Source organism: Panthera leo, chromosome A2 (genome assembly GCF_018350215.1).
Source record: "Panthera leo isolate Ple1 chromosome A2, P.leo_Ple1_pat1.1, whole genome shotgun sequence".
In the NCBI taxonomy this organism is placed as follows: Eukaryota; Metazoa; Chordata; class Mammalia; order Carnivora; family Felidae; genus Panthera; species Panthera leo.
In genome coordinates, this window is record NC_056680.1 from 6,448,149 (window position 1) to 6,472,846 (window position 24,698).

General features: G+C 48.5%; 1 protein-coding gene across 4 annotated transcripts in view; it reads left to right on the forward strand.

The window, feature by feature from the left end:
- INSR (insulin receptor) overlaps nucleotides 1-14,123 on the forward strand; it is a 114,919-nt gene extending 100,796 nt beyond the window's left edge. For 3 of the 4 annotated variants that reach the window (XM_042928284.1, XM_042928281.1, XM_042928283.1), the window contains 8 exons: nucleotides 4,077-4,179; nucleotides 5,458-5,525; nucleotides 7,728-7,972; nucleotides 8,909-9,019; nucleotides 9,111-9,270; nucleotides 10,651-10,780; nucleotides 11,104-11,238; nucleotides 13,583-14,123. In XM_042928284.1, coding sequence (XP_042784218.1) covers nucleotides 4,077-4,179; nucleotides 5,458-5,525; nucleotides 7,728-7,972; nucleotides 8,909-9,019; nucleotides 9,111-9,270; nucleotides 10,651-10,780; nucleotides 11,104-11,238; nucleotides 13,583-13,937 — 1,307 coding nt within the window. In that variant the 3' untranslated portion in view covers nucleotides 13,938-14,123. The remainder of the gene's footprint in view (nucleotides 1-4,076; nucleotides 4,180-5,457; nucleotides 5,526-7,727; nucleotides 7,973-8,908; nucleotides 9,020-9,110; nucleotides 9,271-10,650; nucleotides 10,781-11,103; nucleotides 11,239-13,582) is intronic. The other variant, XM_042928282.1, reaches the window with a different exon arrangement.
- Nucleotides 14,124-24,698: the final 10,575 nt, after the last annotated feature.

The following is a 24,698-nucleotide window of genomic DNA, read 5'->3' on the forward strand; positions in this document are numbered from 1 at the left end:
AGCGTGGAGGCTACACCCGCCGGCCCTGGACTTGACCTCTGGGTCTGTCGGCTGCTACTGTGTGACCTGGGAAGGGTGCTTGCCCTCTCTGAGCCTGCACTTCCTCATCTGACCGTGGGATAATAAGAGGATCCCCCTGGAAACGAAAGGAGGTTTCAGTGGCATTAGGAATGCCAAGTGGCTGACACAGGGCATGTCTGATTAACACATTAGCTCCTGTTACTAGGGTCTCAGTATTTGTTTCTAATGTTTATTTACTTTTGAGAGAGAGAGAGAGAGACAGAGTGTGAGCGGAGGAGGGGCAGAGAGAGAGGGAGACACAGAATCTGAAGCAGGTTCCAGGTTCTGAGCTGGCAGCACGGAGCCCGTCATGGGGCTCAAACCCATGAACCATGAGATCATGACCTGAGCTGCAGTCGGATGCTTAACCGACTGAGCCACCCAGGCGCCCCTCAGTATTTGTTTCTAGATGGGCTGTGTCCTCCAAGGGAGGATGGGGGAACTCACCTACTTGGTCTCAGATGTGCTCTTGATACGCAGGCAGTAAGTGCTGCCCCTGGGTGAGCACAGTAAGGTGGGAGGGTGGGGAAGGCTGAGCTGATCAGGGAAGGCTTCCTGGAGGTGGTGACCTCTTGACCGAGACCTGGAAGAATGTACAAGTGGGAACAAAAGAGGAAGGTTATCCTGAGATGCGTGGCAGGAGCCCAGACGCTTGAATGAGTGAACAAACAAATAACTTGGAAGGAGGGGAGATTCTAGAACAGGAGGAGCGGGAGCTTGGGTGGGAGGAGTGAGACAAGCCTTCTGCTTGGCTGGCTGGATTCTCACACCCCAGGCATGGTGGACTTCAGAGAGTGGGAAGGCTCTGGCCGGGGTCAGGGCAGGGAAAAGCGTCCTGACCCCAGCTGGGAGGGCTACACGGTGAATCTGATGCTGCCTGGTAGAGTTCACACAGACCTTGCCGGCTTAGGAGCAGGGTTCCCAGCAAGACTGCCCTCCCTTCCAAAGCCAGATGCAAGTTGGGGGTTCTCCAAGCCCCCCACGCTCCTGACCAACTGGCAACAAACTCAGAGCTTCCCATGGCCCCCCCAGATTCAATCATCTGCTGGATCAGCTCACAGAACTCAGGCAAGTGCCATCTTACAAGGACGGTTTTCTTATAAAGGCTGTAGGTGAGGACCACGCAAATGAAGAGACACATAGGGGAGGGTCCAGGACACTGAGCTGTGTCTCCTCCCCCTGGAATCAGGACGTGTTGCGTCACCCTCCTGGCATGTGGCTGTCTTCACAGCCAGGAAGCTCCTCTGAGCTAAGGTGCTGAGAGTTGCATTACGCAGGCGGTACCAATCGCATCGTTGGTTGTGTGATAGAAGTCCTTCCCCGGCCCCTCCGTACTCTGGAGGTCAGGCTGGCTCAAGTCCCAGCCTTCTGATCACGTGCTTGGTCTGCTGGTGACCAACCCCCGTCCTGGGTCAGCCCATCTCGTAGCATAAGCTCAGGTATGTTCCCAGGGGCTCGTCAATAACAAAGACACTTCCTGTTACCCAGGTCAGCTCAAGGATTTGGGGTCTCTCTCTTAAGAACCAGGGATGCCGTGAATAAAATTCCAAGGAAAATATCAAAGTGGGAAAAACATTGGTAACATCATTGACAAAGAGTTACTATCAAATGAATATCCATATAGTATATGAGTAATATATACACACACACACACAAGAATACGCAAAGAACGTAAATAGCCAATTTAAAAAGAAATAGAAAAGATAGAAGATATAAGGAAAAAAGTCCAACCTCAAAACCACACCCCCCCCCCCCCCAAAGAGCAAATTAAAACAAAACGTAATTTTTAACTTATCAAATTGGTAAGGCTTTTTGTTTCTGGGTTGTTAAAAATATAAATATATATTCTTAAATATAAACATATTATAAATATATAAATATAAATATGTAAATATATTTTAATATGAATATATATATATTTTAATTTCAATTTTAGTTAACATGCAGTGCGATATTGGTTTCAGGGGTAGAATTCAGTGATTCATCATTTCCAAACAACAACACCCAGTGCTCAGCACAACAAGTACCCTCCTCTGTTTTTTAATTATAGTGCTTAGTGTTGTCTGAGAGCAGACACATAGATGTTCTTTATTAATATGTATCAAACATTTTGTTAAAGCTCTTACTATCGGAGCCAATAGTTCTGGTTCTAGAAATTTATCCTGAGGAAATTATCAGGGATGTCCAAAAAAGATACATGTTCAAGGAAAGGTAGCCCAGCATTACTAGAGATAGCAAAAAGTCTGGAGAATTACATGACTAACACAGTAGATTACTTAAAAAGGATTCTTTTCTCCCTCCTTTCCTCCTTCCTTTTCTCTTCCTTTCTCTCTTCTTTTCTTCTTTCTTTCTTTCTTTCTTTCTTCCTTCCTCTTTCTTTCTTTCTTTCTTTCTTTCTTTCTTTTTCTTTCTTTCTTTCTTTCCTTATTTTGAGAGAGAGAGAGAATGCACAAGTGGGAGAGGGGCAGAGAGAAGGAGAGACAGAATCCCAAGCAGGCTCTGCCCTATCAGCCCAGAGCCCGACACAGGGCTCGAACTCACGAACCCTAAGATCATGGCCTGAGCTGAGATCAGGAGGTGGACGCTTAACTGACTGAGCCGCTCAGGCACCCTGAGTGATTTTTTATTTTATAACAAGCAAGCAAGGTGCAGATTTTAAGGAGGCGCTCACCCCCAGGGGCTGACCTTACCCTTCTGTGACTCAGAGCAAGAGTTCTTAAATTTCTGTTTCTTTACCCTGGTTCCCGTGGCCACTGGAATCGGAGTGTGAGCCCAACTGTGGTGTCCAGGAAGCAGAGGTGGGGTTGGCAGGGTGCAGCCTGCCTCTCCGATTATGTCCTGAGACACTGTGAGTCCTGGCCACTTGGTGGCCTCCAGCTCCCCTGTTCCTAAGGAAAAAGGGACAGGAAGGAGGGACATGCAGACATCCACCTGCATGTGACCAGTAGGTGTCCATCTCTCATGGCCCGTTCGGCCACCAGATATTCATGGAGACTTTCTGTGGCCAGGAGCTGTGGGAGGGGGGATGAGGCAGTTCGCTGCCAATTCAGGGAGGGGTACAGGAAGACAGGATGTCTCAGGGCAGCGCTGGCCACCGAAGGCAGCGTGGGGTAGTGGTCAAGAACTCACTCAGATCGCCCGGGTTGAAATCCCTGCTCCACCGTGGATCGGCTCTGGGATTTGGGGCAAGACCCGCCTCCAGTCTCTGAGCCTCTTTTCCCAATCTGTTAACTGGCCTCAGTCACGGCACCTCCCACTTTGGCTTATGTGACAATTAAATAAAAACACTGGCGCAAAGCTCTTCAAACAGCACCTGGTACTTTTAGTAAGTGTTCAGTAAACCGCTGTGGATGTTGAAGAGCCCAGGGACCGGGTTCCCTCCCTGATTCCTTAGAACCCATTTTCCTCCTCGGCTCGGGAGAGTCTGAATACATGGGCGTGTGTATAATTGCAGACAACTGGGCCTCACGTGCAAATTTAACAGAACGTTTCTTCGGTCGATTTAAAAGGATATTTTGGGGAAGACCCCCTAGCACACACAGGGCACTTCCTGGTGAAATTTTCACCTGCCGGAGGTGCTGTTGGGATTCAAATAGGCTATTTAATTTGTGGGGCAAATTAAAATTTCATTTCTGTAAAATGAAAACGCAAGATCGTTTGCTTACAAATTATTAAGACTTTCAAGATGGCGACAGCAGAGTGTTAAGGAGCAGGGCCCTTCCAAGTGTGGGGACTGGGGTGATGGCCAGGCTTACATGCCTGTGAAGCTGGCCCTGGGCTGGGGGGGAGGGAGAAGGCAGTGGTCTGGAGGTCAGGGCCTCTGAGCCCACTGCCCAGGCCCATGGAGCCAACTGGTGATTCAAGATGACTGGAAAAGAACGGCCCAGGAGACCAGCAGAGAGGCTCGGGGACAAGAGAGGGGGCAGGTGTGTGTGGCCCGCCATTACAGGCATAGGTGTGATTTGTGATGTGAATACATTTTGGTGCGAAACATATATTTTCTTACTCTATTTCAGTAGATGTCCCATCGAACATTGCAAAAATTATCATCGGGCCTCTCATCTTTGTCTTTCTCTTCAGTGTTGTGATTGGAAGTATTTATCTATTCCTGAGAAAGAGGTGGGTACAATGGTGTGCTGGTAAATGGTTAAAAACTGGCTCTCCAGAAAAGAAAGTGTGCCTAGATACAGAGAGAGCTATATCTAAGTTTATTATAAGTTTTACTGTCATAGGGATGTGCATAGCATGCAATTTACAGGTAGTGATCATAATACAATATACATTGCTTGTTACCGTAAATTCCCTCTAGCTGGTTGATTCTCACCAAATGTTTTGGTTGACTTTTTCCCCCTGAACCTTTGTATCTATAGCCAACTTATGGTTGCAAGTGATGAATGAGTATAGTTCCAACCTGGATGTTGGTTGATATCTTGTTTTCATTAAAGAGTAAGGTAAAAATGAGATAAGGTGTATGGGTTCATCAATGAACAAGTGACTTCAGTCAATCAGGTAATAATTCATAAATGCAGAGGAACATTTTCTTAAGTTTTTTTTTTTTTTTTTCTGTTTGCAATATCATGGCTACGGAGATGACAGACTTTTTTTTTTAATTTTAATTTTTAAATGTTCATTTATTTTTGAGAGAGACAGAGAGAGAGTGAGCTGGGGAGGGGCAGAGAGAGAGGGAGACACAGAATCCGAAGCAGTCTCCTGGCTCTGAGCTGTCAGCACAGAGCCCGACACGGGGCTTGAACTCATGAACCGAGAGAGGTCATGACCTGAGCTGAAGTCGGATGCTCAACCGACTGAGCCACCCAGGCGCCCCAGTGCTGACAGACTTTGAAGCTTAATCTGCATTGGTAACATTTTTGCCATCACTTTCTTAAGCCTGCAAACAACAGAACAATAGATCAAGTCTTGGTTTGTATCATTCCTGTTTCTATCATGTAAATATTCCTACCGTGGCCAATTTCAAGCTCCAGATGGTCACCAATGATAGTAAGATAATGAGGAAATGGTGAGTTTGCTTTTGATACCATTTTATTTCATTGTAAACCTGTGCCCTGTAACTTTAAATGATGGCTGTATTAACAACCTGCTCTCAAATTTCCTGAAAATGTAACACTTGTTTCTCGTGAGCTGGGATGAGAACAGCAACGGGTGAGTGGCTCTTGGGTGTCCCACGGACCCATGAGTTACAGCTTATGGTTCCATGTTGATGCACTTCAGTAGCCATCTGATGGGCTTCCGTTCATAACCCCAGGCTGTATCCAGGATTATTACACGGATGCTGCTGGTAAGGGTTGCGTTTGCCCTGGGGAGCTCGTAGCCCCCTTGCGAGTGACCCAGGGCCTCGTGAGAATACCAAGCTGGAATGTCTTCCTTTTTCCCTTCCAGGCAGCCGGATGGGCCACTGGGGCCGCTGTATGCTTCTTCAAACCCTGAGTACCTCAGTGCCAGTGATGGTGAGTACCATCCCCTGACCTCTGGGTGGCCGGAATCCTGCCTTTCGGTGCCCTTTCCCATTACTGTCCAGTGGAAGTCGGGGGTTGATACCCTGGGAGGCTGAGATGAGCCCTCTCGCTCACTGGAGACCTGTCCCTGGCTGCGGAGACCCCGATGCTGGGAGGAGCCGGACACCTGCTGTCTGGCGCCTGTTGGATGGGCTGATGTAGCGGGGCTGGGAGGCTGAGAATCTGGTGCCCCAGCTGTGGGGTTGTGGCATCTGCGGCCTGTGCCCGAGACCGCGCCGAGGGTCAGAGCCAGAGAGCCATGTACGGACTTGCCGTCCAAACTGGCAGGTGGGAGTCGGAAGCCAGAGTGAGACACTGGGGGTCAGGGGGTGGGGAAGACAAGAATGAAGGATAAAATGGGGTGAACAGGAGGCTGTATGTGTGGCAGGGACACATCCGCCGTTGGTGGCACCTGAACACAGATGTGATGCTGATGCTGGTAGTCGCGTAGGACCGACACCTGTGTTTCCCTTGATTGTACCAAAGGGCATCGGGCAGCCCCTAGAGATGAGGCTTGCTTGTTCCATCAGAGGGGAAAGCATCTGCCGCAGGACAAGTTTCCAAAGTGCTTCATGCAGCAAAAAGCAGAAAAAGTGACTTTCTTTTTTTTTTTTAATTTTTTTTTTTTTTTTTTTTTTTTTTTTTTTTTATTTTTGGGACAGAGAGAGACAGAGCATGAACGGGGGAGGGGCAGAGAGAGAGGGAGACATAGAATCTGAAACAGGCTCCAGGCTCCGAGCCATCAGCCCAGAGCCCGACGCGGGGCTCGAACTCACGGACCGCGAGATCGTGACCTGGCTGAAGTCGGACGCTTAACCGACTGCGCCACCCAGGTGCCCCGAAAAAGTGACTTTCAAGGCATGAGCGCTGTCGATGATCCCAAGGATACTGCCTTGGGATACAGGGGTGATGCTTTTAAGGATCCCCAGGATTTGTTTTAATCAGGTCTGATAAGACATGCACAGAGGGGGGACAGCACCGCACAGGGGAGCCCCGGGGTCGGGCAGGAGGCAGAGGGAGCATGGAAGGAATGCGGACAAGAACCGTTATTGTGGTTTCTTGGGGAGGCGTGGCAAGGCGGGGGAAGACTGAGGATTGGCTAGTTTGAATGATTTCCGTGGGTTCTGGGGTGTAGGGCCTGGCCCTGGGTGATCAGGGGAAGGGGATAGAGCCCAGAGGGTGCGGGCCCCACAGAGGGAGGGGTTATGGTTTGGGCTCTGGATTAGTTGTTTTGCATACAGAAGGTATACTCACTGGCAGGTCACTTACTGTCTCTAGGAACTGGCCGCCCTGGGCAGGGGCAGCCCCTTTAGGGCCATCGAGGGCCTAGATGCCAAAGCATCACGACAGAGAAAGTAGTGGTCATTCCAGGTGGAACTGTGTGGGGGGAACGGGAGCGGGAGGGAACGAACGCGGGTGACGGCATTGTTACCGCACACCGGAGGTGGGGAAGCTGAACCTCAGGGCTGCCTCTCCACCCTACCGCCCTGCTTCCCTCCAGGAATGAAGTAATGGGTGTATTCAGCCTGTAACGGGTGCAGGGGACGCAGGAACCATTTCGGCTTTTCTTATGAGGTCTTTGTGCATTCATCTGCAAATTGTTTGTTGTGTAACAAACCACCCCAGCTCTAGTGACTTAAGACGACCTCCCTTTATTAGCACACAGTTTTTGGTGGGTCCGCCACCTGTGATCTGATCAGCTGGGCAAATCCTTTGATCTCATCCGGGCTCGTTCACATGGCTGCAGCCTGCCTGGGGATCAGCTGGTGCTGGGTGGTCCTGGATGGGTTCATTCACATGCCAGTGGTTGGCAGGCGGAGTTGTCCCCATCCCCTTGGCCCTTTGCAGAGACCACAGCCTCCGACCCAGGAGGCTCTGAGATCAGACAGAAAGGATGTGGAGGCAGGCTCGGTGTGGCACTTACTGGCCAGGACCCTGGGCCGACAGTGGCTCCTTCCCAAGCCTCTGCTGTCCCCCCCTGTGAGGGCAGGGGCCCACACCTGTCCTGTTCTTGGCTCTACGCCCGGGGCCTGGCACAGGTTCTGGACCGCAGAAATCACTTAACGAACGTTTGCCAGGGGTGCTCAGGTGGGTGGTTGGCTGGGGGGCCCCCAGGGGTCTGTCAAGGATGCTGTGTAGATAAGTGAGGAGTAGTGTTTCCCTGCTCTGTGTATGTGCCGGACGAGTGGGAGGTGCCTCGGGAGAAGATCACTCTCCTGCGCGAGCTGGGGCAGGGCTCCTTCGGCATGGTGTACGAGGGCAATGCCAGAGACATCGTCAAGGGCGAGGCGGAGACCCGCGTGGCGGTGAAGACGGTCAACGAGTCCGCCAGTCTGCGAGAGAGGATCGAGTTTCTCAACGAGGCCTCAGTCATGAAGGGCTTCACCTGTCATCACGTGGTGAGTCCTGCGTTTGCCCCCAGAGCAGACAGAGGCTTCCTCTGGTGCCAGCTCCCCTGTTCCAGCTCCCCTGTCCCTCCTCCTCCTCCTGCACGGGGTGGGAGGACCCTAGGTGTGGACCCTGCCTGTCCCCCACTCTGCAGTACCCTCAAGGTGTGGGGGAGGGCCCCCCTCCTTGTCCCTCCTCTAATCTCATCCTCTCCCACCTTGCCTGGAGCCAGACTCGTCCCGTTGCTTTCCAGAATGTTGTCTCTTCCCTCTTCCTGGTTCCTTTATAACCCTTAAACACATGAGTGTTCACCCCATCCCTGCTTACCCTTTCCCACTTACCTTCTCCTGGAGCCTAGTGCTAAGGGGATCGGCTGTGTGCTAAGCCTCATTTCTCGTCTCTTTGATGCATCGGATTCCCGCCCTGATGGAGCTTCCTGTACAGCCGCGGAGGCAGACCCTAAAACCGCTGAGTTCCTTAGGGAAGACATTGGGGGCTGATGCTATGGCAGAATGGAACAAGAGAAGCAGAGTCAGGGGACTGGGAATTCAGGACTGGGAAAAGGTGTATTTGCGCCAAGACTTAAGGATGGAGGGACTGAGCCATGTGGACCTGTTAGGGCACAGAGAGCCAGGCAGAGGGAACAGCAGGTGCAAAGGCTTCGAGATGGGAACGTGCCTTATGTGTTCAGAGACACCAAGGAGATATCCAAGTGTCTGTGTCGGATGTTGCTCTCTGTAGGCATGTCTGTCTGCTCCCCCACCCACCAGACCCTGAGTCCCGAATTCTCCCTCCTTCCTCCGACTCCCCTGTCCCAGCAAGGCATCGACCCTGGCATTTGAGCCAGACAGACCAGGGCTCACCACACAGGGTGCTGTGCGCCACCTTGACGAGTGGACACCTTCCCCCAGACCCTCACCCTACCACGTGCTGCACCTGCTCCACAGGTCCGCCTCCTGGGGGTGGTGTCCAAAGGCCAGCCGACGCTGGTGGTGATGGAGCTGATGGTTCACGGAGACCTGAAGAGCTACCTCCGCTCCCTGCGGCCGGAGGCTGAGGTGAGCTGCCTCTGGGGACCCGGCAGGGCACCCGCTCCCGGCCGCAGGAGCCCACGTTGCTGAGCACACGACCCCATGTTTCGATTCTCAGAATAACCCTGGCCGCCCTCCCCCTACTCTGCAAGAGATGATTCAGATGGCGGCGGAGATCGCCGACGGGATGGCGTACCTGAATGCCAAGAAGTTTGTGCACCGGGATCTCGCAGCTCGAAATTGCATGGTGGCCCACGACTTCACCGTCAAAATTGGAGGTGCGTCCGGCTTTCTGCTTTGAGACACGGGGCCCAGGCCCAGTTTGATTTTTGGAAGGAGTTGTCTAGACTGAACAGTCTTTTCCAATAGCGCAAAGAGGGCGGGCTTGAACCTCAAACTGTAATGGAACCGCATTTGCTCGTGAACTTGCTCATTTACGGCTCTGGATAATATTCGTGTTCCCTGTTGGTGGAAGCCACCGCACCAGGAGCCGAGAGGTGTGATGGTGGATAAGTCACCACGAGTTTTCTGCCCTCGGCATGCAGTCTTTACCCGCACCAGTAGGAACCGTAAGAGAATGCTTTTATAAACAAGATAATGAAGCCTAAAGAAATAAAGAGCTTTCTTTATTTGATGATAAAATAAATATGATTTTATCATATTAATGATAGCGAGGAGAGGCCTCTCTCTGTAGGGAGGCAGCGTTTCAGCCAAAACTTGCAGGATGAATTGACCTGAGTGACAGCACGCCAGGGGGAGTTATGGCAAATGTGAGGCCAGGAGGCCGGAAGGATGGCTGATGTGATAGGAATAAAAGGAACGTAGAGGGGAGTAGAGCAGCGTGAGATGTGAGGTGAGGGAGAGGGGCAGGAGCCAGACCCGGGGAGGGAGGCTAGAAGGCAAGAAGTAACACGAGTCTACTTACGATCCCCAAAGACGTTATCTTACATCAGCAAGGGAAGCCGGAAGTGATGTCATTCTGCTTATGGTCCCGAAAGACCTCATCCCCCATTAGCCACGGAAAGCAGGGAACAGCGTGATCCTCCTTATGTAGCTTTTCTTGGGCAGTGAGCTGCCAGGGTCCAGGTGGAGGGAAGGTCCTGCAGGGGAGAGGTGGCCGTGGGCCTGGGTGGGGCCGGAGTGATGGAGAAGAATGGCTTGACTAGAGGGGAATGTGGGAGGAGAGTGGGCCGGACTTAGATGTGTCTTAGATGTGGGTGTAAGGAAAGGGGGTGGGTCAAAAGAGGACCCGACCCTGGGTTCTGAGCTGGGCACTGGTTGGCGGTGGAGCCACATCTAGTGGAGAATAGAAGGTTGGCTGCAGAGACTCAAAGCTTCGGTTTGGGAAGCCTGCAAGGTCGTGGGTGGGAAGGAAGTGCTGCTAGAAACAGGATTCCCAGGCTGCGGGCCGGAACATTGCTTCCTTACCACTTGGTGCTTCCGTTTCCTTCCCTTTACGTGGCGGCCCATCCTTTCCCTCCACATCCCCATAAGTACCCTCAGAATCCATTCGCGGTGGATTTGGCCGCCACGCAGGTGAGCCCACACCTGGGACAGGTGAGCCCATCTGCGGGCTCTTCGAGGCGTGGGGCTCTGAGGGTGGAGACGCCTGGGCTGCAGGCTGAAAGTTAAGACGATGTTGAACCATTTGTTGTCAGACTTCGGAATGACCAGAGACATCTATGAAACGGATTACTACCGGAAAGGAGGCAAGGGTCTGCTCCCCGTGCGGTGGATGGCACCGGAATCCCTGAAGGACGGGGTCTTCACCACTTCTTCTGACATGTGGTGAGTCGTGCACGCACGGATCGGCAGACAGAACGCTGGGCCCGAATCCCGGGTCGTTCCCTGTGTTCCTGCAAGCGGGGGGCCCGTTAGAGCCTGCCTTCCTCGTAGCCTCGTAATCAAGAAAACGAAGGGGATGTCATGTCTGAGGAGGCTTGCACAGCTACCTGTGTTCCGACTGAGACTAATGTAGACGTTTGTGGATGCAGCATGAATTGTTGAATGAACTGGCCAACCACATTCTAGTAGACTAAGAAGGGGTGTGTGTGTGTGTGTGTGTGTGTTTTAATGGCTTCTTTGTTACTACGTTCAACTGTCATTGGCAGGTCCTTTGGTGTGGTCCTTTGGGAAATCACCAGCTTGGCGGAACAACCTTACCAAGGCCTGTCTAATGAACAGGTGTTGAAATTTGTCATGGACGGAGGATATTTGGACCAACCTGACAACTGTCCGGAGAGAGTGTAAGTGTGCAGCGTCCGGGCTCTTCCTTAAAAAGGCATTAGTGCCCTTTGGTTCGCTGTCATATGTCTACACAGGTGGTTGTGTTTGCACACTGTGTCTGGGCACGGGCACTTTTTTGCACGTTGTATCTACATATGTGCTCGTGTTTGAATGTCACACCTTCACAGGTATGCTTTCTTGCCTATCATGTGTGTGGAAGGTTCTACAAGAAACCCCACCTCAGTGGTTACCACGGGAGAAGGAAACTGGGTGGCTGGGGTGGCGTATTTATGTTGAACTGTCTATTTATATACTTACCGGGTTGTCAGGAGATGAATACAATATTGCCTGTCAATTACACCTCTATAGAATGGGGAAAAAAAACAAATCCTAAGCATAAACATTAAAATTATTTTGGGTTCCAGGGATATGTGTTATGTATCTCCCCAATACTCCCCAGTTTTTGTTTTACATTTTTTTTACTGAAAAGAAATAGTAAATGTTTGTTAGGGGACCAAATGGACAACACACATGCACAAGCCATTTAAACACTTGCAAACTTGTCCTTCCTCACTTAGAGTCCAAGAAACATAAAGTAAAATGAAATACCGTCTTCCTAAGTTAGCAAAAAAAGGAAGGAAGAAAGGAGGAAAGAAAGAGGTTTTTTTTTTTTTTAAGTTAATTTATTTATTTTGAGAGAGAGAACCAGTGGGGGGAGGGCAGAGAGAGAAGGGGACAGAGGATCCGAAGCAGGCTCTATGCTGACAGCAGAGAGCCCAGGGTGGGGCTCAAACTCACAAACTGCAAGATCATGACCCGAGCCGAAGTCGGATGCTTAACCAACTGAGGCACCCGGGTGCCCCTAAGAAAAGAGAGTTTTAATACTCAGGGCTGACAACAGTTTGGTGATAATCATTCTTACCCCCTGTTGTTAACAGCTACTCAAAGCAATGTTTTTTTAAAGTCTCAAAAAAAAAAATTGACATGATCTAAATACCCAACAATGTGAGAATTGCCAAGTAAATTTATAAATTAAGATGATGTAGCCATTGAAATCTCAAACGAAATTTGCAAAATATTATTTTTTCCAAAATAAAATACGTTGAAAATATTTCAACGTATTTTATGAAAATATTTTATAACTTGGTGAATAAGCCTACGTTAAATATCAAGGGTAAAAAGTATATATTATGCTTCCAAATGTCTTCAGATAGAAAAATGAGGTTAGATCTGAAGGGAAGTTGTATGCAAGCTGTATTTTCTCTATGTTTTGGTGTTTTATTTCGACAATGAACATTTATTAAATATAAAGTCCTTTATTAGTGTTTCTTTGGAAAAAGTTTTCCCTCCTGAAGGGGGAAAGGCTATTTTGACACTTCATCCCCCGAAGAAAATGACGTTAATTTAGAAAACCCAGTTGCAAGGGACCTCATAGGAAAAAGAGTACGAAGCAGAGTTGTTCAGAAACTCTGAGCAAAGTATTTCTAGACGTTGCTTCATGAAAGTCCTTCACTAAGTCATGCCAGTAAGCAGCTGGCTGTAGTTCCAGGACCAGGGAAATCGAGTAGGCCCTAGAGTAGAGGTCCACAGACTCTCTACAAAGGGCCATATTGTAAATATTTTCAGCTTTGTGGGCTGTGTGGCCCTCTGTGGCAGCTACTCAGCTCTGCGTATAGACTGAAGGCAGCCATCAACAGTACGTAAATGAACAGGTGTGGCTGTGTGCCAATAAAACTTTATTTACAAAAACACTTCAGGGGGCCACATTTAGTCCGCGGGTGGAAATTTGCCAACCCCTGCCTTAGAAATTACAGCGGGGCGAGGAAGAGGTAAAATGGAAATCCCAGGCCCTCGGCACCTGCCCTTGGCTGAGTCAGGTTGTAACCCCCCCTGCTACCGCCCTGGAGCGCGTGAGTGCTGGGCCTGCAGGATGGCTGCTTACGGCTGGTCCTCCTGATGCCCCATCAGGCCTCAAGCATCTAGATCCTGAGGGATCTCTGGCCCTAGAAAGATTGCCTACTGGCACAGGGAAGCCTTTCAAGCAGCCCCAGTAGAAATTAAAGTTTACAAAAACCAGGAACGTATAAAATTTATAAACCTTGTTCAACGTGTGGCTGTGTCAGAAGGGGCCCTTCTGGATCTGCCCTGGGAATGAGGCAGCCCCTTTGGCTGTCTTTCCAAAACCATTTTTTTTAGCATCGGTAGAAATGCTGTTTCTGTCTTGACTGTTGCCTGCGCTGGTGGCCACCGTCTGGTGCTGGTACTTGTCACCTGTGGGGGCGGCCCGCCGGGACAAGGGGGGGAGTGGGGATTGCATGGCTGGATCCCCCGGACTCCTTCCTGACGCGTCCCTCTGTCCTGCAGCACCGACCTGATGCACATGTGCTGGCAGTTCAATCCCAAGATGCGGCCCACCTTCCTGGAGATCGTTGACCTGCTCAAGGACGACCTGCACCCCAGCTTTCCGGAAGTTTCCTTCTTCCACAGCGAGGAGAACAAGGCGCCTGAGAGTGAGGAGTTGGAAATGGAGTTTGAGGACATGGAGAGTGTCCCCCTGGATCGGGCCTCACACTCACAGAGGGAAGAGGCCGGGGGCCGGGATGGAGTGTCCTCGCTGGGCCTCAAGCGGAACTACGAGGACCACATCCCCTACACCCACATGAACGGGGGCAAGAAAAACGGACGGATTCTGACCCTGCCGAGGTCGAATCCTTCCTAACGGCGCCTGTTTTGGGGGAGGGGTTCTCCAAACCCCTCTGGTTCACTTTCCTCTGGTTTGAAGGCCTCCAGAAAACTCAGGATTCTCCCATGAATCTGCCACAGCATCACACGGAGCTCAGAGATCATTGCTATCCATTGCTGTTCATTGATGACTTAAAACACATTTGTTTGATTGCCAAGTTGACTAGCTGTCAGAGAATTTAACTGTGACCCTAGAGGAGAAGGGGTTTCCTCGGCTGCTGTCCCTACAGGCAACTGCGGTTTTAAGCCAGAATGTTACTATTTTTTCAAGTAGATTGAAAGCAAGGACTTGTTTTTAAAAATCTTCTTCTTCTTCTTTTTTTTTTTTCTGGTGTCTGAGCTACAGTATAAAGCATAAAACTTGTTTGTGGAACAAAAGTTTGAAAGAAAGAAAGAAAAAAAAAAACCCACCCTGTTCCAGTAGAATCTCAGACTTTACGGAGTGGGCTTCGGGAAGAGTCTTCTCATCCAGGCTGAAGGATTTTTTTTTTTTCTTCTTCTTCTTCTTCACAAAATCAGTTCCTCAAATTGACCAATAGCTACTGCTTTTATACTTTTGATAAGAATCTGCAGTCCCGGTGTGTGGTTCACGTGTGTCCACGTGCGTGCGTGTGTGTGTGTGTGTCCAGGCTAGATATGGCTGGTGTGCGTATGTGTGTGTGTGTGCGCACGCGCACAGAGTATTCATGCCGCGTTGACGCTTTGGGGGGTCTGCTCTTCTCGAGCTCCTGATCCCTCCCATCTCCTTCCTTCTTATTTACTGGGAGACTGTGCCCTCCACAGATTTTTCTGCCCCAAGCCTAGTCTCAGGAGTCTTTTCTCCCTTAACTTTGGTGAAAAATGTTTTCCGGGAGCCAAGGGAGTAGTTTGGAGTGATAGTGGATCTTTTCAAGACCAAACAAAGCTAGGACATAAAAAAAGAAAAAGAAAAAAAAAAAAAAAGAACTAAGGTGATTAAGAGTTTTGAGAATATATTTGTAACATATTTAATTTTTAAAAAAAATCTCCAGCATCAGCCTTATAAGTTATTAACTGTTTCCCGGGGGGGGGGGGGGTGGGCGGGGAGGGGAAGGCTTGTGGGTTGCTTGGTTGATCTGCCTGTGTGCAGAGGGGGAGTGAGGCACCAGTGGCTGATTTGTTTGGTCTTAAAGGCATCCATTTTTCTGGGAATAAAGCCACATTAGCTGCTAACCCTTTTGGACATCGTGAGGCCATGGGTGTGGGTGATTGGGTTTGGTGGATGGCTCGTTTTCTGCTTGGGTAAGCTGGTAGGCGCCTGGAGCTGAGTCCTGCCTTCAGACACACTTGTGGCTCTTGGATCTTTTGGTTCCTTGTGTGTACCTCGCACGCTTCCTCAACTGGGTGTGCACATCCTATGATTACTGTGCAAACAACAAAATCAAATCCCAAAGTGCGACAGCCCAGATGGACTTTGAGAACACTAAGCAATATGAAGCGAGATGCACCTGTCGGTCGCCTCCACCCTCAGGGCATCCAGCTGTCCTCAGAGTTGACCTCCCAGAAGCTGCTCTGCACCCAGTGACCTCAGCTGGGCCAGGTGTGGGGCCTGAGCAGAACTCTCAGGTGCTTATGATGTCGCAGTCCCCAAGAGAGTAGAGTCTGGAGGAGAAACCGCTAAGGATCGTCGCGCCACCAAGAAGTTCCGAGTGGGCGTGAATTCAGTTTCTTCCCTTTGGGGAAAGAATCACAGCTGCTCAAATAAAGAACATGGTGAACTCATTACTTTGGTTCATCAAAATCGTCACCCACGGGTTATCCCTGAGAGCATTTGCTCATGAGTTTTCGATTGCTTCCTTCTCCCCTTCTCTTAAAAGTTGTGGGCTTAAGAACAGGATAGAGACAATGGCGACCTCTGAACCTTCTCAATTCTTGGTTAAGAACACAGGTAGACACAAATCCCAATTGCCTATTACTATCTTATTTATATGATTTGAGAAATCACAGCACATGAAATATTTCTGGGGAGCCTCAATGATTGGTTGGGTATAAGGAACAAGAGAACAGAAATTATTTTCGCCAAATTTATTTTGTACATATAAGAGGGTCTGTACGTAAATTAAAAATACATAGATCTAGGTATTTTGTTCTTTTCATAGTAAATTTGTAGTGGCCGTATATGACACTAGCAACAATTTTCACATTTTTCTAATTCAGAAAGGTTTTCTTATATTAGGGGGAAATTATTTATTTTAATATATAAAAATCACTGTAAAAATCACTTTCGTAAAAAATGGAGTGCATGTAAATTTTTATCAACGAGAAATAAACAGGTGAATGTGGGGTAATGATTTTTTTTTTTTTTCCAGCACAGTCTACCTCAGTGTATCATTAAGATGTGGTTCGATAATGGACATCTTTGAGACTTCAGAATTCTGCCTGGATCCAATCTGAATCAGGGAAAATCTGTATCAGCTGATTCCAAATGCCAGGGACCAGTAAGAATTTTGAGGGAGGGAGTTGGGATAAAGTGTGGCTTTCGTGTGAGCATAGATCCTTTTTCTGGCTGATAATAGTCTTCTCTGAGTTCAATCTTCCCCACCCCCACTTTTTTTGATCCTGCATCCATTGGCACCATGCTTCCAAACATGAACTGAAATTTCAGGTCATCATGACGTATCTGATGTGTGGGGTGCCCAGGCCTGAGCTAGCTTCCTTTGGTGAGGAGAGAATACTCCGTCTCCTGCTGGGGCGAAGGTAGGTTTTGGTGCAAAGCTAGCATCCCCGCTGCCCTACTGCATCCCCCTGCAGTGAGCACCGAGGTGCCCTGGACTCTCCATGGCTTCTTCCTACTCCTTTTAAGCTCAGATGCTTTGGGGAAGTGGAACAAATTGCACTGTGGGCACCTCACACACAAATACCCAATGCAGCGTCTCTATCCTCCGAGTGGAAAAGGGGACTGTAGAGAAATTCCAATCCCAAATCTACCAGCATGCTGAGTATATTTTTTAGCCACAGAACCTTGGACCCCTGTGTGAGAATGCTGGGCTCACCTGCACAAATGGGATATCACCTATTTCTTTTAGTTTGTCTCTGCCACTGCAGTGAGAAGAGAAAGCAGCCATTGGGTCATAAACCTTTTTCATCACACAATGTTGTGTCTAACAACAACTTTGGTCCTAGAAAGTCATGATTGACCTGACAGTGTTGTAGTGACGGGCTCTAAAAAGAGCAACAAAGCCAGCTTAGATGGATACTTTCTGTTGTTTGTTTTTAAAGATGTCTCATTATTATTAAAATCCTTTTCATTAATGTGGCATAATCGACAGAGTAGTTTCTTCTTCCGGGAGGAGAATAGCAAGCACATTACTTTCTCCCGGGACCAGTGATGTCAAGCACACGTCTGGAAACGTTTGTATTCTGGGAGCTGTCCTTGGTGCTTTCCTGTAATGTCAAGCTAGTAGGGAGGAATGCTGCTGGTTCTCGTGGAGAGATATTGAGCACAACAGAGAAAATGTGGGAATTGATGCAAGGGTCTGCACATACAATCCTGTGATCATTGGAGACTGCTGCCAATTGATGGACAAATCTTCCACTATCTCCCACCAGAGCAGACAATCTGCCATAAAATGTGCTGGTTGAGTTGGGAGGTGTTAATTCGTAGCTGTCATAACAGTGGGCAGTGGGCAGGAATGCTATCAGAGCATGGCCCATGCCAGCCATCTGAGTAGTTCGTGGATGTGCTGTAGTTCCAGTGACAATCATTTTTCTACTTCATGGTGGGTGGAAATTTGGGGTTAAATGTCTTCTGGATGCCACTTGGTGAGCCCTTGACACCTCGGGCTCTTCAGAAATTACGGTTTTGTTCGATGGGGGGAACAGGGAAACGCTGATTGTGTATAAATGGTGCACATAGAATGGTGTCCCTTCAGAAGACCTTCCAGAAGGTTGTTTAGACTATTGATTTACACCAGAGGTGAGGTTGAAATGGAAAGAACAAATGCTGATTTGTTCTTTCAAACACATGAAAGAATGTCATGGACTTTCAGGGGCTACAGCTGAAGGTGAATGTTTCCTGAGGGGTCCCCCAGAAGCAGAGGGAAACGTTGACTTTGTGAGCTCACTGTCACCTCATACCAGTCAGGGTCCAGAACCAACCTCCAGCCAAATTCTTATTCGGGTGTGGACCCTAAAAGTCCTTGTTAAAAACCAGATCACGAATCTGAGGCTCTTTGTCCCCTTTGAGAAGGAAGGAACAATGTCCAAGACAAGTGTGTGTCTATGCACACATTCAGGAATGGCTTGTTTAGTCTCTCTACTTTTTGTGCCTCGGGGGGTCCTGGCCCTGCATGTCAGCCGCAGACACTTTCCATCCGCTGTCAGCTGCACAGGATCAAATGTGCCTCAGCTTATGGGGAAAACAACTCAGAAACACAAAACCCACCAAAAGCTCAATTATTATTTTTTCAATGTTTTCCTACAAGAGCCAAGTAGCGCCATGTACAGAATATGCCTTTTTCTTTGAATATTGAAATTGCTCTGCATGTAAAATATGGGATAATTACCTGTTTATATGAAAATTCTGAATAAATTATCGGAGAATATTCTTGTTTTTGTGTGGTGTTCGAGCAAGGACCTGTGAACTGTGTGGGGTGGGCTGTGTTAAGGGAAATCTGGAAATCACGGGTATCTGTTTTCAGAGGGAACAAACCTTCATTGTTTCTTCAGAACAATGAAGCGGGAGGTTAAATATTGTTACAATCAGGGCTGATCTGCTGGTACATACCTGTATGCTTGAACTGGTGGTTTAAATATTGAACTATTTCCATAACGGTTGGTAACTGCTATCCTAAAGATCCTCAGACTTTCCCATGACGCAAGCACTAAGGGGTTCACTCCAGGGACACCAGGGGACCTCCGGGGTCTTGCTCTATTTCACCATGTATATACTGAATACTTTTAATGTCATCCTGACAGGATGGCAGTGCCCCCAGGTTGGGTGGTCAGTGGGGGACCACAGATTGAAAGAGGATTTTGAACAGCCTTGCATGAGCTATACACGGAGCGTAGTGGGCAAGGAGACAGACTCCCTGCCTTCAGCTCCGTATGTGACTTTGAGTGAGTCACATGACTTCACGTTAGTTGTTGCTTGTAACAAATATCCTAAAAACTTTGTAGCTTGAAACAGCAAACACTTATTTCTCACAGTTCTGTGTGTTGGCCGCGTGGGTCCTCTGGTCCCAGTCTGACTCCATCCATCCATCCATCCATCCATCCATCCATCCGTCCGTCCATGAAGTCATCTTTCTGCCTTTCCTTCCTTCCTTCTATCCATTCAGCCACCCGTTTGTACACCCATCTGTTTATCCATCCACCTGTTTGTCCATTCAGCCATCTATCTATCCATCTGTCCATCCGTCTGTCCATCCATGCAAGACTTCCGGCCTTCGGTGAGAACCTAGCAAAGCTGAGGAGAAGCACATCTTTGGGTAGGCTTTCTAGGCCACAATCTTGCAACCAGAGAAGGAGCTCCAGCTGGGCTCTGGGTTGGACTGGGGATGTGAGTGGTTGAAATGCTCAGGGTTCGGGGCCAGGAAACCCTGATCCCTGCCCCAAGTGTGTGCCATATGGCCAAAGATTGAGCCAGTGGCCACCAGCATGGTGAGAGGAAGGAAGCACATGAAAGCTTTGGTATCTCCAAAGTACTCCACAGAAAAGGGAAGTGATAGCAGGTGGTCTAGACGATGTGTGATGAGGTCCACGTTTTCTAGCTGTTGGTCTCTAACCTCCTTAGGTGCTCCTGACCCATCTCCTGGGGCACGGTTTCAACCCCGAAGCTGACCGTGCAGCTTGAGATTGTGCCCTCAAGGTGACTCACCCAGAGTCTTACACCCCAATCGCCTCTAGAAGCCCTTGTTGTGACCAGAACTACATTAGATCCACGGGGGTAGACGTAGTGCATGCCGTGATGAACACACTGCTGTGGTCGCTGTAGTGGCTCCATTGTAGTTGACGGGGGCATTGTCTTCTGGGGGCTCACAACTGAGCCCCTGTGCCAGCACTTGCCTAGGCTTTGGGGACCTGCTTTGCCCACAGTTAGACTCCCTCGCTCAGGGTAGCCACATCTAACGACTGTTTTATGTGGGGACACCAAGGCCTGGCCCCTGTGCCTAGATGCATGTTACAGGTTTGATCGTGTCCCCCACGCCCCATCCAAAAAAGAGATGTTCAAATCCTAACTGCCAGTACCTCAGAATGTGACTTTAATTTGGACATAGGGTCACTGTAGATATAACTAGTTAAGGTGGAGTCATGCCGGAGTAGGGCGGGGCCCCAATCCGATATGACTGGTGTCCTTATGAAAGGTCTCCCTGGACACAGATGCACAGGGAGAACGCCATGTGACGATAAAGGCAGAAACTGGGACGACACATCTACAAGCCAGGGAACGCCAGAGATTGCCAGTGAACCATCAGAACCTAGGAGACAAGCAAGGGACAGATTCTCCCTCACAACCTCAGGAGGAACCAGCCTGGCTGACATCTTGATCTTGTACTTCCAGCCCCCAGAACTGTGGGAAGATGCATTTCTGTGCAGCCCCCTGGTCCGTGGTACTTTGGTACAGCAGCCCTAGCGAAGTGGTACAGTGTGGGACAGCTCCGAGACGCCACCACGGTTAGAGTGCTCCCCGTTGGATGGGGTAAGGCGTCAGTGGCAGCTGCATTGCAGTATAATTTTTCCCTTTGCTCAGACCCACTCCCCTCCCTTACAGATACTGATCCCAAGTTATCCCGGATAAAACTCCCGCATGTGAACCTTTATCTCTATTTGTTGCTGTGTGACAAGCTCTCCCACACAAAGCGGCTTAAAACAACAAACCGCTATTCTTTCTCACCATTCCATGAGCCAGGCCAGCGCGTGTTGAAATCCACGCCGTGGGTCAGCCGATGGCTTGCCTGGGCTGAACGATTCGACATGGTTTCACTCATCTGTGTGATGGTGGCAGGCTAAAAGATTGCAGAGTCTTTTTCTCCAGGAACCCCCATCCACCACAACCAGAGATGTTAGGACCTCAGGGAGACTCATTGGCAGCTTTAGAAAATGAATCAGAGAGGGACAGTGAAGTCCCAAAGCTCACACAGCAATGGTTCTTTGTTCCCCTGTGCTCTGGTTGGTGGACCTACAGGTTCATCTGGCTTTCCAGCATTAAGGAGGAATAAAAGAGTTGTCCTTGTGAGGTTTCTGAGCACAGTCCCTCCATGGCTGCCCTGAAAAATACGGAACAGCAACCCACAGAGGAAGAATGCAAAGCTCGCAGGGTTAAGGGTAGTGCGGAGATGCTAACTGGTTCACAACAAGGCTTCAAAGTTAGGGATTTGTGAATTTTCCAGTTGTTAGCCAGGCCATCTGAGACAACTCATCAGGCCTCCCTAAGCCTCAGTTTCCTCATTTTTAGAAAAAGATAATCACAGAACCTCTACTGCGGAGTCATTCTGAGATTAAATTGGGTAAGACCGAAAAGGGAGTAAGCACTGAGCCCAGCATGTGGTATAAGCTTAATGCAGATTAGTAGCTTTACTTGTTTTTTTTTTTATTATTATTGTAAATACGCATTTTCACCCCCCACCCCCACCCCCAGGGAATGCCGTGGCGTGTGGGGTCGTTTCGCGGACCTTACATGGCAGAATGCTCAGGACAACCTTGTGTTTCACAGATGTGGCACCTGAGTTTCAGGGAGTTGAAGGAGCATCACTGATCTTCCTTTCTGTCCTGTTGTGTCAGAGAAAACTGTGGTGGACACGCTTTAGGGTGCCCCCCCCCCAATAATTCCCATTTCATGGTGTCCACCACTTTGTAGGATCCCCTCACCCTGAGTCTGGGCAGCATACGTGACTTGTTTCTAACTCATTGACCATGGAGAAGATGATGGAATGTCAAGACCATGTTTACGGAATTTTATAGAATTTATAGTAGCAGGTTGGAGTGAGAGATTTTACCGGAGGCCTCCAAGAGCAAACCGTTCTGTTGTGAGCTACGAAAGGGGCCACGTGAAGGGAACTGTGGCTGCCCCTAGGGTCTGAGGGTGGCCTCCAGCCAAGGCCAGTATAAAGCTGGTGTCGTGAGTCCTACAACCACAGGAAATTGACTTTGCCAACAACCTGGATGAACATGGAGGCATATCCTTCTCCAGGTGAGAACGTGGGCTGGAAGACGCCTTGACTGCAGTCCTGAGAGACTCCGAGACCCGGCTTAATGACGTCCAGACTCCCGGCGCACAGAAAGTGTGAGATAATGAATGAATGTGCTTTTAAGGTGTTAAATTTATTGCCCAGCAAAAGAAAACTGATAAAATAGCATAGTGACCCGATCTGAGGTATTGGGCAGGTGAAGAGTCATGTGTAGCCCAGAGAGTGTCTTTAAGTGTTAGCTAACACGCGTCACCGGCATTGACATCATCACGATGCTCGTGCTCCTGGTGGAAGGCATCCTTGTGGATCTATGTCTATGTTTATATCTCTATCATCTATATCTGTATTTATTTCTATCTATGTATCTCCTAGTTTCTCTTTTCTTTTTAAAACTGAGGTACATATAACGTATAACATTATGTTAGGTTCAGGTATACAACCTATTTTGATATCTGTATGTATTCAAAAATTGTCTCCGAGAGGAGTGTAGTTAATTAACATCCATCACTATACATAGTTACATTTCTTCTCTTGTCATGAGAACGTTTCAGATTTACGGTCTTAGCAACTTTCAAATGCATGATGCAGTATTCTTAACTCCAGTCACCTTGCTGTGTGTTACGTCCCCATGACTTATTTATAACTGGAAGTTTGTACCTTTTGACCCCGTTCACCCCCTGCCTCGGACAACCATCGATATGTTTTCTGTACCTAGGAACTGAGTTTTGCTTTTGTTTTTGCTTTAGATTCCACATATAAGTAAAATCATATATTTGTCTTTTAAAAAATATTTTTATTTTTAAATGGTTTATTTATTTTTGAGAGAGAGAAAGAGAGAGTGCAAGCAGGGGAGGGGCAGAGAGAGAGGAGGATCTGACGTGGGCTCTGCACTGAGAGCAGTGAGCCCAATGTGGGGCTCAAACCCACAAACTGTGAGATCATGACCTGGGCAAAGTCAGGCACTCAACTGACTGAGCCCCAGGCGCCCTATTATTTACCTTTATCTGTCTGACTTACTTAACATAATGCCTTCAAGGTCCATCTATGTTGTTGCAAATGGAAAGATTTTACTCTTTTTATGGCTGAGTAATATTCCATTTATATCTATACCACATTTTCTTTATCCATTCACCCATCAACGGACACCTGGATTGTTTCAGTATCTTGGCTATTGTGAATAATGTTGCAGTGAACACAGGGATGGCGTGTGCCTTCTACTGTCCCCAGCCCCCCAAAGAGTGACCCACAGGTGCAGGATGCTACATGTGCAAACCCAGGATGCCCCTGCCTTGGGCCGTCCCAGCACATATCCCTTAAATATTCAGAAACAAAGCCCTGGATAAACTTGGAAGTCTCCAACACCAACATTCTGGTGTCATCTAGTCTCATTTGTGAATGAGTCTCATTTGGCAAATTGTATTTTTCTAGGAATTTGTCCTTTTTGTGTAAGTTTTCCAAATTTGGGACTGGGGTTCAAAATAATCTTTCATCATCTTTTTAATCCTTGCAGTTCTGTCTCATTTTCCATTTCTCCCTCCCTTCTTTCTTCTTTTTTTGAGGGGGCATTTTTTCTTCCCTAATCAGTCATGTTAAAAGTTTGTCAATTTCTTTCTTTCTTTTTTTAATGTTTATCTATTCATTTATTTTTGAGAGGGAGGGAGAGAGAAGGTGCGTGCATGTGCGCAGGGGTAGGGGAGGAGGAGCAAAAAGGGAGGGACGCAGAGAATCCCAAGCAGGCTCCGCACTGTCAGTTTGGAGCCCCACGTGGGGCTCGAACTCATGAACCATGAGATGGTGACCTGAACTGAAACCAAGAGTCAGATGCTCAATGGCCTGAGCCACCCAGGCGCCCCAGCAGTTTGTCAATTTCATTATCTGTTTTTCAGAGTCAACTTTCATCATTGTTAATCCTCTATGTGGCATCTTTGTTTTAAATTTTGTTGCTTTATGCTCTTTATTATTGCCTTCATTCTACTTGCTTATTGTGTTGTTCTGTTTCTAATCTCTTAATTACATTTCCAACTATGAGAAAATAAAACTATATGGTGTGTTAGAAATGATCTGTGCTAGAAGCAAAATAGAGGACAAGTGGATAGGGAGTGTATTAGTCTGTTCAGGCCATCATAACAAAATGCCGCAGGGGTGCTGGGTGACTCAGTAGGTGAAGTGTCTGACTCTCGATTTCGGCTCAGGTCATGATCTCACGGTTCATGAGTTCGACCCCCACATCCGGCTCTTTGCTGACAGTGTGGAGCCTGCTCTTGGGAGTCTCTATTTCTCTCCCTCTATCTCTACCCCTCATGCTCTCTCTCTCTCTCTCAAAAAATAAACTATAAAAAATGCCACAGACTGGGTGGTTTAAACAATAGAGGTTTATTTCTCACAGTTCTGGAGGCTGGGAGTCCCCGACCCAGATGCTGGCTGATTCAGATCCTGGGGAGAGCTCTCCTCCTGGCTCGCAGACAGCTACTTTCTTGCTTCAGCCTCACACAGACTTCCCTCTGCGGAGCTTGGTGACAGAGCGTGAGCCATGCCATGAGGGTACCCAGGCAGCCAGGGGAGAGGTCCACATGGAGATGACCAGCTAATTA